This window comes from Chlorocebus sabaeus, chromosome 5 (genome assembly GCF_047675955.1).
Source record: "Chlorocebus sabaeus isolate Y175 chromosome 5, mChlSab1.0.hap1, whole genome shotgun sequence".
Classification (NCBI taxonomy): domain Eukaryota; kingdom Metazoa; phylum Chordata; class Mammalia; order Primates; family Cercopithecidae; genus Chlorocebus; species Chlorocebus sabaeus.
The window spans coordinates 64,908,183-64,920,809 of NC_132908.1; the positions used below are offsets into that span (position 1 = coordinate 64,908,183).

At 52.6% G+C, this 12,627-nt stretch overlaps 1 protein-coding gene across 1 annotated transcript; it reads right to left on the bottom strand.

Annotated features, from left to right (window-relative positions):
• Positions 1 to 3,257: 3,257 nt before the first annotated feature.
• On the bottom strand, positions 3,258 to 8,134 carry DPEP3 (dipeptidase 3). The gene is made up of 10 exons (XM_037996216.2): positions 7,687 to 8,134; positions 7,241 to 7,367; positions 6,101 to 6,230; positions 5,872 to 6,013; positions 5,543 to 5,612; positions 5,258 to 5,434; positions 4,866 to 4,950; positions 4,293 to 4,368; positions 3,688 to 3,823; positions 3,258 to 3,596 (listed from the first exon to the last, which is right to left on the bottom strand). The coding sequence occupies exons 1-10, from the start codon at positions 8,046 to 8,048 to the stop codon at positions 3,360 to 3,362; spliced, it is 1,542 nt and encodes a 513-aa protein (XP_037852144.2). The 5' UTR covers positions 8,049 to 8,134; the 3' UTR covers positions 3,258 to 3,359.
• Positions 8,135 to 12,627: the final 4,493 nt, after the last annotated feature.

A 12,627-nucleotide genomic window follows, 5' to 3' on the forward strand; every position in this document is an offset into this window, starting at 1 on the left:
GGCCTGTACACTGGGTGCTTTAGCCAAGTCCCTTCATTTTAACTTACTCTGACTATCTCACCTCCTGGGTGTTCCTCTACGCAAGCCGTTTACTTATTTGCTCCTAACGTTTCTTTCACTTTCTTCTCCACTGCTTCAGAATACTTATCTAGTTGGCTTTACTGTTTTTTTGTCTATCAGAAAACCCCAGAGCCCATCTTACTTGTCTATCTCCACTCTTCTCCCTCACGTGGCTCGGGTGGCGTCCTCTGAATACGCCTCCTACTAGCCTCCAGCTCGGGGGTGGGGGGGTGCGGAATCAGAGCCGCTGGGCCCCGCGAGACGACCCCCGAGCTTACCACCCTCTGACCCCTCCCCCACGGCCCCCGCGGCGGGCCCCTCCAACCTGACCCACCCGCCCCTCACGCCACCTTCGGCCGCCCACAGTAGCGTCCTTCCTACTGGACTCCCTGCTCTCGCCCCTGCTCGCGTAGAGCCGCCTCTTCCGAAGGAAAATCCTACTAGCTCCCGGCCCATAAGGCCCTGCCCAATGCGGCCCGACCCCGACCTCTGCAGGGGCATACCTCGCCACCTAACTCACAGCCTCAGCCCTTCAAATCTCTCTCTCTCACCTGAGACCTGTGGAGTTTCTGGGCATCACCGACTGTTCACTCTGGGGGACATCTACCTAGCCTCTGTCCCTACCCTCACTTATCAAACTCCTGATCCAGGCCGGACGCGGTGGCTCACGCCGGTAATCCCAACACTTGGGGAGGCTGAGGCGGTAGGATCACCTGAGGTGAGGAGTTTGAGACCAGCCTGGTCAAATGGTGAAACCCCATCTCTACTAAAAATACAAAAAAATTAGCTGGGCGTGGTGGCGGGTGCCTGTAATCCCAGCTAGTTGGGAGGCTGAAGCAGGAGAATCACTTGAACCCGGGAGGCGGAGGTTTCAGTGAAGCGAGATGGCACCATTGCACTCCAGCAAGAGCAAAACACTGTCTCAAACAAACAAACAAAAAAACCTTCAAGGCCGGCCCGGTGGCTCACGCCTGTAATCCCAGCACTTTGGGAGGCCAAGACAGGCAGATCACAAGGTCGGGAGATCGAGACCATCCTGGTTAACACGGTGAAACCCTGTCTCTACTAAAAATACAAAAAATTAGCCAGGCGTGGTGGCCGTGCCTGTAGTTCCAGCTACTTGGGAGGCTGAGGCAGGAGAATGGCATGAACCCGGGAGGTGGAGCTGGCAGTGAGCCAAGATTGTGCCACTGCACTCCAGCCTGGGTGACAGAGCAGGACTCTCTCTCCAAAAAAATAAAAATAAAAGCAGGCCAGCCACCTGGGAGGTCGAGGCGGTTGGATCACCTGAGGTCAGGAGTTCAAGACCAGCAAGATCAATATGGTAAAACCCCGTTTCTACTAAAAATACAAAAATTAGTCAGGCGTGGTGGTGGGCACCTGTAATCCCAGCTATCTGGGAGGCTGAGGCAGGAGAATCGCTTGAACCTGTGAGGCAGAGGTTGCAGTAAGTCAAGATCCCACCACTGCACTCCAGCCTGGGTTGAAAAAAGAAAAAAGCATATGGTGGTTAAGTGCTTAATGGGTATAGGGTGGGTGCCTGGGACGAAAGGCACACACCACTGTGCCTGGGTCTTACATTTCTGCTTGTTCTTTTTTTTTTTGAGATGGAGTCTTGCTGTATCTCCCAGGCTGGAGTGCAGTGGTGTGATCTTGGCACACTGCAAGCTCCGCCTACCAGGTTCATGCCATTCTCCTGCCTCAGCCTCCCAAGCAGCTGCGACTACAGGTGCTCGCCACCACACTGGGCTAATTTTTTGTATTTTTAGTAGAGATGGGGTTTCACCATGTTAGCCAGGATGGTCTCGATCTCCTGACCTTGTGATCCGCCTGCCTTGGCCTCCCAAAGTGCTGGGATTACAGGCGTGAACCACCATGCCCGGCTATTTATTTTATATTTTATGAGGCACAGTTTCACTCTGTTGCCCAGGCTGGAGTGCACTGGTGTGATCTCAGTTCACTGCAACCTCCTCCTCTTAGGTTCAAGCAATTCTCATGTCCCAACCTCCTGAGTAGCTGGGATTACAGGCATGTTCCACCACACCCAGCTACTTTTTGTATTATTAGTGGAGACAGGGTTTCACCATGTTGGCCACGCTGATCTCAAACTCCTGACCTGAAGTGATCCGCCTCCCTTGGCCTCCGAAAGCGCTAGGATTACAGGCATGAACCATTGTGCCCAGCCTCAAAACTTATTTTAAAGTTGCCGTAATGAAGACAGTGTGGTATTAATATGATAAACACATAGTCCAAATAAATGGAACAGACCCAGACATATATAGACCCTTGGTTTATAACATAGGTGGCACTGGAGTCATTCTTTCTCCCAATTCAAGGTTCCCATGGAAGGAACTTAGATTTGGCTCTGGCCCAACTGGAGAGGAAAGCGGCCAAAGGAAGAGGCCATTCGAGTGAGTCATGCACATCCCATGAGTTTCATTTCTTTTTTTTTTTTTAAGATTTGGTGATTCTGCACCCCCACATTTAAAAATAAGTTTTTTAAAAAATCAGAGGACCTAATCTGAGAAATCGTTTACAAAGGTACTCTCCAGATAATTCCAAACAAGTTATTCTTTTTTAGGGGGGTCGGCGGGAACGGAGTCTCACTCTTTTGCCCAGGTTGGAGTGTAGTGGTGCAATCTCGGCTCACTGCAACCTCTGTCTTCTGGGTTCAAGTGATTCTCCTGCCTCAGCCTCCTGAGTAGCTGGGACCACAGGCATGTGCCACCACGTCCGACTAATTTATTGTATTTTTAGTAGAGACGGGGTTTCACTGTGTTAGCCAGAATAGTCTTGATCTCCTGAACTCATGATCTGCCCGCCTCCACCTCTCAAATTCTGGGATTACAGGTGTAAGCCACCCCACCCGGCCAAGTTCTTTATTCTATAAATAGTATCAGCTTCTAAAAAAAACAAACACACTTAACATCCTGGAGAGAAACTGGGAAGCACCCCACTGTCACACTCCACGAAGGGACTGAAACTGAACTCACTTCCTTTGTGTTCTTCTGTGGGCTCAAGCTTTTAGCTTAAGAATTTCATAAGATGCCTCTGGCCTTCCTGAGAGAGCCAAAGCTGGAGGTCAGTGGGAAGCACCCACCTTGACCAGCTGTGGCTAGACCACAAGATCCCTCACTGATCAAGAGCCCACCTGCCCCCACTCCCGCTAGGGAGAAGGAAGGACATGTGCACCTGGCTCCATGTGTAAAATGTTTATTCTCAGCATGTGCTTATGAATGAACTAGGACGGGGGGCTTTGTGAGACTTTGCCACAGTGACCTCTAGGGGGACCGGCCGTGTCAGCAAAGCCACTGGATGACAGTTGGGAAGGTGGCAGCAGCCACCAGGCCTGGAAGAAGGTATAGGGAGGCATCTGAGGACCTCCAGGGGACCCGACTGGTTGGCCACTTGGTCACCTCCAGATGCGTAGCCTGGTGTCCATTCTGAGGCACGAGGTGGGAGTGGCAGGATGTGCTCAGTTGCCCATATGGAAACTCGGCCTCCACGGGGCTCTGCGCCCTGCTCTCCTCTCTCACCTGGGGGAGGAAGTCCACAGTCAGAGGCTCCCACAGCAATCCCCTCCCTCGCTCAAACCACTGAACCATCCTGTCCACCAGCCCAGCTTACCTTTTCCACTTGTCTGAAGACCCGCAGCAGGTTTCCACGAAGGACACCTTGAAGCTCTTTCTCACTCCAGCTACGACTCAGCAACTCCTCTATCAGGACTGGGTATGTGGACACGTCCTCCAGCCCCTGAGGGAACCTGTGTGGCCACCCACCAGCCAGCTGTGGGACCTCAGCCCTGATCCTGGGTTAGGGCCTGCTACCCACCAGCCCTAGTCACACAGGGGAAACTGAAGGCCAAGTTCTTCAGGCTAGTGAATGCAACCGTGGAGGCTCCTGGAGGACTGGGCTTCTGTAGCCTCCACCTGCTGAGCAGATGGTCAGCCCACAGCTGGTCTGCAGGGCTGGGAGTGGAGCTTATCTTGGACAGATGAGCCCTGCCTGGGGAGGGGTATTTAGCAAGTATGACAACTTGGAGTAGGGCCACTGGGCCACTGAAGGGACAGGGAGAACCTAGGAAACAGGCCCTGAGAGTGGGGAGTGTCAGGTGGGCTACAAGACCAGAGCCTGTGGCTGAGGCCTGGATAGGAGGATGTCAGGATGGGAACAAAGACTAAAGGACTCCCTGCGGCACCCCAGCCTAAGAGAAACCTCAGGGAAGCACTCACCGGCCAGCCCCGTCGTAATTTCCACCAATCCCGATGAACTCAGATCCAATGACTGCCCTGATGTGGTCAAAGTGATCTAAGGTGGAGGTGAGTGTGGGCAGCACTAGGCTGGAGTTAGACCCTGGCACCAGCCCTGTCCCCAGCACTCCAGGCTGTGGCAGTTGGCTCCACAGAGCTAGCTCATGGCCAGTCATGAGTCCTGAAGCGGCTACATGCTGGTCCAGGGACCTAGAGTGGGGACCTCAGAGCTACCCCTTTGGGCCTTTTCCTGCCCAGGAGCCACCCTGCCTCTGGGTTCCTTGAGAGCCTGGTGGGGCTCAGCCTGTCCTGCCCAGACATGTGGGGAATGAGAGAAGTTCAAGGATTGGGAGCAAAACCAAGAGGCATCAAACTCATCAGCGCCTACTCTGTGGCTGCAGATCTGGGTGGCACTGAAGAGCCGTGTCTGCTGCCTCTGGGTCATTGGGAGGTCTGCCCGTTGCCCAACAGGTGCACTAGACTGCTAGAGTCGTCCTGAGAGCCCTGGCAGCCACGGCCCAAGCCGGCGCTGCACAAAGCTGAGGTGGGACTCACCTGCCACCGTGGACACGTTAGCCAGCAGGTTGCACTGTAGCACCCCCATGGACAGTGTCACCATCACGATGCCACCGTTCTTCTTCTAGAGGGATAAAGGGACACTCATCTCAGCCCTTCTGGCCTGAAAGCATGCCTCCTGTGCTGTGGGGGCCCTGGTAGGACTGTGCTCTGTCCTGGCTTCAGGGGTTGGAAGAGGCTTCACCTCTCTGGGCTTGTGGGTCCCTGGGTGGAAATGACTTGGCCTTGAGTTTCAGGGGTGGAGGAGGATTCACCAGCCCGTGGTCCAAGGGTGTGTGAAACCCGGCCTGGTGGCTTTCTCTGCTCAGGGTCAAGAACCTTTGGATAACACACGCCTAGCCCTAGGTTTGAGAGCTGGGATGGCCACCCACCAGAAGCTGCAGGATGTCATCGGGAACATTCAACGAATTGTCACACACAGCTCTGGCAGCTGAGTGGGAGAAGATCACAGGAGCCCGAGACACTTCCAGGACCCTTCTCATCAAGGTGTCCGATGCATAGGACAAATCTATCATCATGCCCAGGCGGTTCAATTCCTCTACCACTTTCTGCAGAAACAATTAGGTTTTTTTGTGGGGGAGGGTGTTGGGATGCAAAGGTGTATACACATATTCATAGGGAGCAGGTGGGGTGGGGTACAAAACAGGAGTCCTCACCTCACCAAAGCTTGTCAACCCGCTGACATTGGTGTACATGTGGTGTGTGAACTTGGTGGAACTCTCTGCCCTGCAGGACAGCCATGGAAGGGCAATTTAGCTGATCACACCTTGGGCCATCAGGTCCCAGGAGCCCTGGGTCTATCCATCCATCCCACTTCCAGAACAGGTGCAGGACCAGCTGCTTTCTGGGACTGTGAGAGACCCGCTGGGTGTCCAGCCTCCCTCTGCAGACCCCTTTATCCTCAACAGCCTGGTCACACCCATGCCACGGATGGGACAGTTTCCACACCATGCCATCTAGCATCCTGGCCAGGTGCTGTGCTCACCATGGTGTATTGCAGGTGAAGGTGAGTGTCAGGTAGCGCACTCCCAGTACATAGAAACTGCGCAGCACAGACAGGCTGCTGTCCAGTGAGTGACCACCCTCCACGCCAATGAGGCAGGCCAGCTTTTGAGAGCTGTTCAGACCTAGAAGGAGGTAGAGTCAAGTGCTTAGATCCCAGGAACAGAATCTCCAGAGTGACATCCTGACTATCCTCTCATCTGCTGGCCCACCTTCAGCTGAGGTCACAAGCTCGAGTTCAGAGTAGGAGGCACACATGCGGCGAATGAGGTCAATCTGCTCCAGGGCGAGGCGCACGGCAGTCTGGTCCTGGGTCTGGCATGAGACGGATGCTGACCAGAACTGAGGGTAGGTCAAGGGGTCCAGAGTGAGGCCAGGGTGGTCTTCATCCCCTAGGCCTGCCACTCCTGCCTCAGACCCCATAATACCCATTTGGGTCAGTGGCCCCACGTGAGGCACTACATGACTCCATGGTACCTCGATGACTTTTTTTAAATTTATTTTTTCTATTTTTTATTTTAAAATTTGAGACAGGGTCTTGCTCTGTCACCCAGGCTGGAGTGCAGTGGTGTGATCATGGCTCATTGCAGCCTTGACCCTCAGGCTCAAACAATCCTCCTGCCTCAGCCTCCCAAAGTGTTGGCATTACAGCTGTGAACCACCGAGCCCTGGTTCCTTGATGACGGCTGCCAGCAGTCAAATGATGGACTCACAACACATCATAAATTACTGTTACGGCCAGGCCCACGGGCTCACGCCTGTAATTCCCACACTGTGGGAGGCCGAGGTGGGTGCATCACCTGAGGTCAGGAGTTGGAGACCAGCCTGGCCAACATGGTAAAACCTTGTCTCTACTAAAACTACAAAAATTAGCCAGACATGGTGGCGAGTGCCTGTAATCCCAGCTACTCAGGAGGCTGAGGCAGGGAGAATTGCTTGAACCTGGGAGGCAGAGGTTGCAGCGAACCGAGATCGTGCCACTGCACTCCAGCCTGGGTGACATAAGATACTGTCTCAAAAACACAAACCAACAAACAAGCAAAAAACTGCTGTTAGTCCATGTGCTATGTGAATGCCCCAAGGCAATCCATTATGTCCTTTGTGGTTACAGCAGACCCGCCCCACACTCACCAGGGATTTTCTGGTCATTTTCTGCATGTTTCCACAGAACCTGGGCATCCATGCAGCTAGCCTGTCTTGGCCTCCAAGGCCCCACTTTCCTCAGAAGCCACATGATGACACACTGCATGCCCCATTGTATTTAGTCACCCAGAGGCTAGCCGATCCAGGTTTCTGTGACCCCAACATTCCCCAGCAGCCATGCTGTGGCACCCTGTGTGTCCCTGTGGTACCTGGGCACCCACGAGGCCGTCTCGAAGCCTGTCCAGGCTGGTCTGACCGTGACTGAAATTTCGCAGGTTAACATCCTGAAGCACATTCTTGTAACGCTGTCTCAGGACCTGGGGCAGGTCATTGTGGCTGGGGGCGTGAAGGTCAGATGGAAACAAGGCCTTCAGATCAGTCAGGATACACCAGGTGCTTGGGTCTACCCTCCCCCACCCCACCAGGCAGCTCCTCACACAGACCATATAGAGACCTCCTGAAGTCGGGTTGGAGGGAGGGGGTTAGGTTCCACCAGGAATGCGGCAATGGGGGGAAGGGCACCCATGGGTGATGGAGGAGAAAGGGCATCCAGGGGTGGTGTGAGGGAGCCTCCTTGATAGCCTTGCATGTCAGAACCTCCTCTCCTGCCCAAGGTGTGTTCACCCTGCATTGCCCAAACGCTGCACCTACATACCCGTCCACGAGGGGGAAATCCCTCATCAGGGCCTGCGCGCGACTCCAAAGGTCCAGGGTTTTGGTGGTGCCTGGAGTAGTGAGGCCTGGCATAGTGAGGGCGCTGGGGACGCCCGGCGTGGTGAAGGGGCCGGGGGAGCCCAGCGTGGAGAGGGCTCTGGGGGCGCCGGGTGTGGTCTCCCCGCGGGTTACGGGCTGCCGCAGCAGCAACAGCAATAGCAGGAGCAGCAGACGCCGCAGATGCCGCCGGCTGAGCGCGCGGGAACCCTCGTGGCCTGTGGGCTGCATATGGCACTGGGGTCGGCCGCAGGAGCCTGGGAGGAGCAGGCGACGGGCAGAGGCCGACAATGGGGTCCGGACCATGACGACCCAGCCTCGTGGCCTTGCGAACCGGGGATTGAAGTCACGCGACTCTGCGACCGAAGAGCCACGCAAGGGGGCGCCACGGCTTTTCCGTCAACAGGTAGGAGAGCGCCCCCATGGGCCGGAACCGCCGCTGCAGCGTCGAGGACCCCTCGTCCTTCCACCCCCAATGCTGGCTCCGTAGACCCCCAAGACAAGTAGGGGAGCTGGCCAGGCGGGAAACTAGTAGGGGCCCAGGGATCTTCCTGATCTCACCTCCTACCCAGGCCCACGTGGGGGTTAGCTGCCGGCTTGTGCCCAGCTCCTAGGCAGGTAAAATACTCTTAAGCTGAGGCTCAGAAGAGTTAATTCGATCTGTGTGTTTTGACTGACAGAAAAAGATTCACTATAGATATTTCATTTCATTTCATGTTTTGATGCAGAGTTTTGGCTCTTGTTGCCCAGCCTGGAGTGCAATGGTGCAGTCTCGGCTCACTGCAACCTCCACCTCATGGGTTCAAGCCATTCTCCTTCCTTAGCCTCCCAAGTAGGCGGGATTACAGGCGCCCGCCACCATGCCTGGCTAATTTTTGTATTTTCAGTAGAGATGGGGTTTCACCATGTTGGCCAGGCTGTCTTGAGCTGCTGACCTCAAGTGATTTGCCTGCCTCGATCTCCCAAAGTGCTGGGATTACAGGCATGAGCCACTGTGCCCAGCCCCGAAAATGAAATTTAAGAACAATTTTTATGGGGGATCATTATTTTAGCTTTTTTCCTTGGAGTTGCAGTGGGGTGATCATAGCTCGCTGCAGCCTTGAACTCCTGAGCTCAAGAGATCTGCCCACCTAGGTCTCCCAAAGTGCTGGGATTATAGGCATGAGCCACCACATCCAGCCTTAGTTCTTTTTTAGAGATAGGGTCTTTCTGTGTCGTCCAGGCTGGTCTCAAACTCCTGGCCTCAAGTGATCCTCCCACCTTGGCCTCCCAAAGTGTTCCAGTTGCAGGCATGGGCCACTGCATCTGGACCTGTTTTAGCATTTAGTGTTGAATCTTTTTTCTCTATATATGTTAATATACACACACAAAAAGACCCAGAAGAGTCTACACATCAAATGTTAGTTAATAGTGGCCCTCTCAGCAAGAGATCTACCCACACCCTGATCAGTTTGCATCTCATTTCTTTCTGTATTATGGTGATACTGGCTAAGGGAATTCATGGGTAGTGCTGGTGAGGGTTAATCAGGGTCATAGGGGGTTGGTGGAAGCACCACAGCAGTAGCTGAACCTTGCTTGAAAGGATGGTGTCTGGATCAGGCAGGAGGAGTGGAGAGGGGATCCTGTGTTGGCTAACAGCCCAGCAGAGATCTAGTTTGGGCATTACAACAACTGTTGTGGAGGAGGCACAGGTGGATCCTCTAAGGCATGGAGTTGTGGGACAAGATCAGACTAGGGCTCTTGGTCCTGAGAGCATGAGGGGGCTTGCTCTGACACATTATTTCACCTGGGGCAGAAATCCTCCTTCAAGACAACACAAGGCAGCTTCCAGCAGCCCCTCAGCATTTCCTGTTGAGAAAACCCTGGTGCAGGGGAAATGATTTCAAAACTGCATCTCGGGCCGGGCGCGGTGGCTCATGCCTGTAATCCCAGCACTTTGTGAAGCTGAGGTGGGCAGATTGCTTGAGTCTAGGAATTTGAGACCAGCCTGGCCAACACAGTGAAACCCCATCTCTACTAAAAATACAAAAATTAGCCAGGCATGGTGGCACCTGCCTGTAATCCTAGCTACTCAAGAGGCTGAGGCAGGAGAATCACTTGGATCTGGGGGGCGGAGGTTGCAGTGAGCCGAGATTGCACCACTGCACTCCAGCCTGGGCAACAGAGCGAGACTCCGTCTCAAAACAAACAAACAAAACAACTGCATCTGGGCCAGTGCAGTGGCTCAAGTCTGCAATCCTAGCACTTTGGGAAGCCAAGGCAGGTAGATTGCTTGAGTCCTGGAGTTTGAGACCAGCCTAGGCAACATGGTGAAATGCTGTCTTTACTAAAAATACAAAATACTAGCCAGACATGGTGGTGCGCACTTGAGGTCCCAGCTACTCCAGAGGCTGAGGTAGGAGAATCACTTGAGGCCAGGAAGTTGAGGCTGCAGTGAGCTGAGATCCTGCCACTGCACTCCATCCTGGGCAATGGGAGTGAGACCCTGTATCAAAAAAAAAAAAAAAAAGGCTGGGCATTGTGGCTCACACCTATATTCCCAGCACTTTGGGAGGCCAAGGTGGGTGGATCACCTGAGGTCAGGAGTTGGAAACCAGCCTGGCCAACATAGTGAAACCCTGTCTCTACTAAAAATACAAAAAAAAAAATTAGCCGGGCATGGTGGCGGGTGCCTGTAATCCCATCTACTTAGACTGAGGCAGGAGAATCGCTTGAACCTGGGAGGCAGAGGTTGCAGTGAACCAAGATCGCGCCACTGCACTCCAGCCTGGGCAACAAGAGCAAAATTCCGTCTCAAAAAAAAAAAAAAACAAACCCTGAATCTGGGTAGCATCTGAACCCCTCGGCCTGAACCAGGTCCTACTTAGAAAGGTCAATGATACAAACCGAATCTAAATTATCCTCCCTCTACATCTGTTTCTGTCTCTTGTTTTTCCACCTGGGCTTCCTGATAAATGTGCATCCCTTTCTGAGAGGGCACATCGAGAAGGGCCTTGGCCTCTGGTGACTACTTCCCCTTGTTCGTTGCTGTCTGCTCCTCCTCATGCCTGGGGTTTAATGGCCAAGTGTGACCCAGCTGTTTCTAGCTTTGGTTCTCTCAGGAAGGGCAGAGAAAGGTCATGTTTATTTTGGTCTCCCGACCTGCCGTGAAGGTCTTTATTTAAGTGACTTGTAACAACATGAAGAATGATTGCATGTACAGCTGTTTCCTATATTATTATTATTATTTTAGTTTAGTTTTGTTGTTGTTTTGGGTTTTTTTTTTGAGATGGAGTCTGACTCTGTTACCCAGGCTGGAGTTTAGTGGTGTGATCTCGGCTCACTGCAACCTTTGTTTCCTGGGTTCAAGCAATTCTCCTGCCTCAGCCTCCTGAGTAGTTGGGACCACAGGCGCGTGCCACTACAGCCAGCTAATTTTTTGTGTCTTTAGTAGAGCTGGGGGGTCACCATGCTAGCCAAGATGGTCTCAATCTTCAACCTCGTGATCTGCCCGCCTTGGCCTCCCAAAGTGCTGGGATTACAGGTGTGAGCCACCACTCCCAGCCTATTATTTTAAATTGTTTAGGTCGGGCGCAGAGGCTCATGCCTGTAATCCCAGCACTTTGGGAGGGCAAGGTGGGTGGATCACTTGAGTCTGGCAGTTTGAGACCAGCCTGGGCAACATGGTGAAACCTCGTCTCTCCAAAAAATACAAAAATTATCTGGGCATGGTGGTGCGCGCCTATAGCCCCAGCTACTCAGGAAACAGAGGTGGGAGGATCACTTGAGCACAGGAGGTTGAGACTGCAGTGAGGCATGATCGTGCTACTGCACTCCAGCGGTGGCAGAGTGAGACCCTGTCTCAGGAAAAAAAAAAAAAAAAAAAAAAAAAATTATTTTAATGGGCAGCCCCCAGAACTGGAAGAGGTTCAGAGGATTCCCTATTTCCTACATTAGACACATTAAAGGAGAGGGCATGAAGTTACAATTATTTTTTTAAATATTATCAAAATAATACATAAGCACAGTTTAAAATGTTTGCTTATGGTTGACTAGGTAAATCAAAGTTACTCTACTCCATCTGGGCATGGTGGCTCACTCCTGTAATCCTGGCACTTTGGGAGGCCAAGGTGGGAGGATTGCTTGAGTCTAGGAGTTGGAGACCAGCCTGGGCAACATAGGGAGATCCCTGTCTCTATAAAAAAAATTTTTTAAATCTTCCTTCTAAGTGAAGTGATGAAAAAAAGAAAGCTGGCCGGATGCAGTGGCTCACGCCTATAATCCCAACACTTTGGGAGGCCAAAGCGGGTGGATCACAAGGTCAGGAGTTTGAGACCAGCCTGGCTAATATAGTGAAACTCCATCTCTACCGAAAAAAGAAAAATCAGCTGGGCGTGGTGGTGCGTGCTAGTGGTCCTAGCTGCTCAGGATCTGAGGCTGGAGAATCGCTTAAAACCGGGAGGCTGAGGTTGCAGTGAGCTGAGATCACGTTACTGCATTCCAGCCTGGACGACAGAGCGAGACTCCATCTCAAAACAATAATAATAAAAAATAAAATAATAAAAGGCCAGGCACGGTGGCTCACATCTGTAATCCCCCAGCACTTCTGGAGGCCGAGGCAGGTGAATCACCGGAGGTCAGGAGTTCGAGACCAGCCTGATCAACAAGGTGAAACCCCATCTCTACTAAAAATACAAAAATTAACCGGGCATGGTGGTGGCACCTCTAGTCCCAGCTGCTCAGGAGGCTGAGACAGGAGAATTACTTGAAGCCGGGAGGTGGAACTTGCAGTGAGCCAAGATTGTGCCACTGCACTCCAGCCTGGGCAACAGAGCAAGACTCCGTCTCAAAAAAAAAAAAAAAAAAAATCCAGAAAGTAAAAATAAAAATAAAATAAAATAAATTA

Excerpts from the sequence above, each read along its gene's own strand:
- DPEP3 (XM_037996216.2), bottom strand. The coding sequence starts at position 8,048 with ATGGTCCGGACCCCATTGTCGGCCTCTGCCCGTCGCCTGCTCCTCCCA. Across the intron at positions 4,951-5,257 it reads ATGACATCCTGCAGCTTCTG|AAGAAGAACGGTGGCATCGT; the intron begins GTGGGTGGCCAT and ends TTATCCCTCTAG. Across the intron at positions 3,824-4,292 it reads AATTACGACGGGGCTGGCCG|GTTCCCTCAGGGGCTGGAGG; the intron begins GTGAGTGCTTCC and ends GTGGCCACACAG.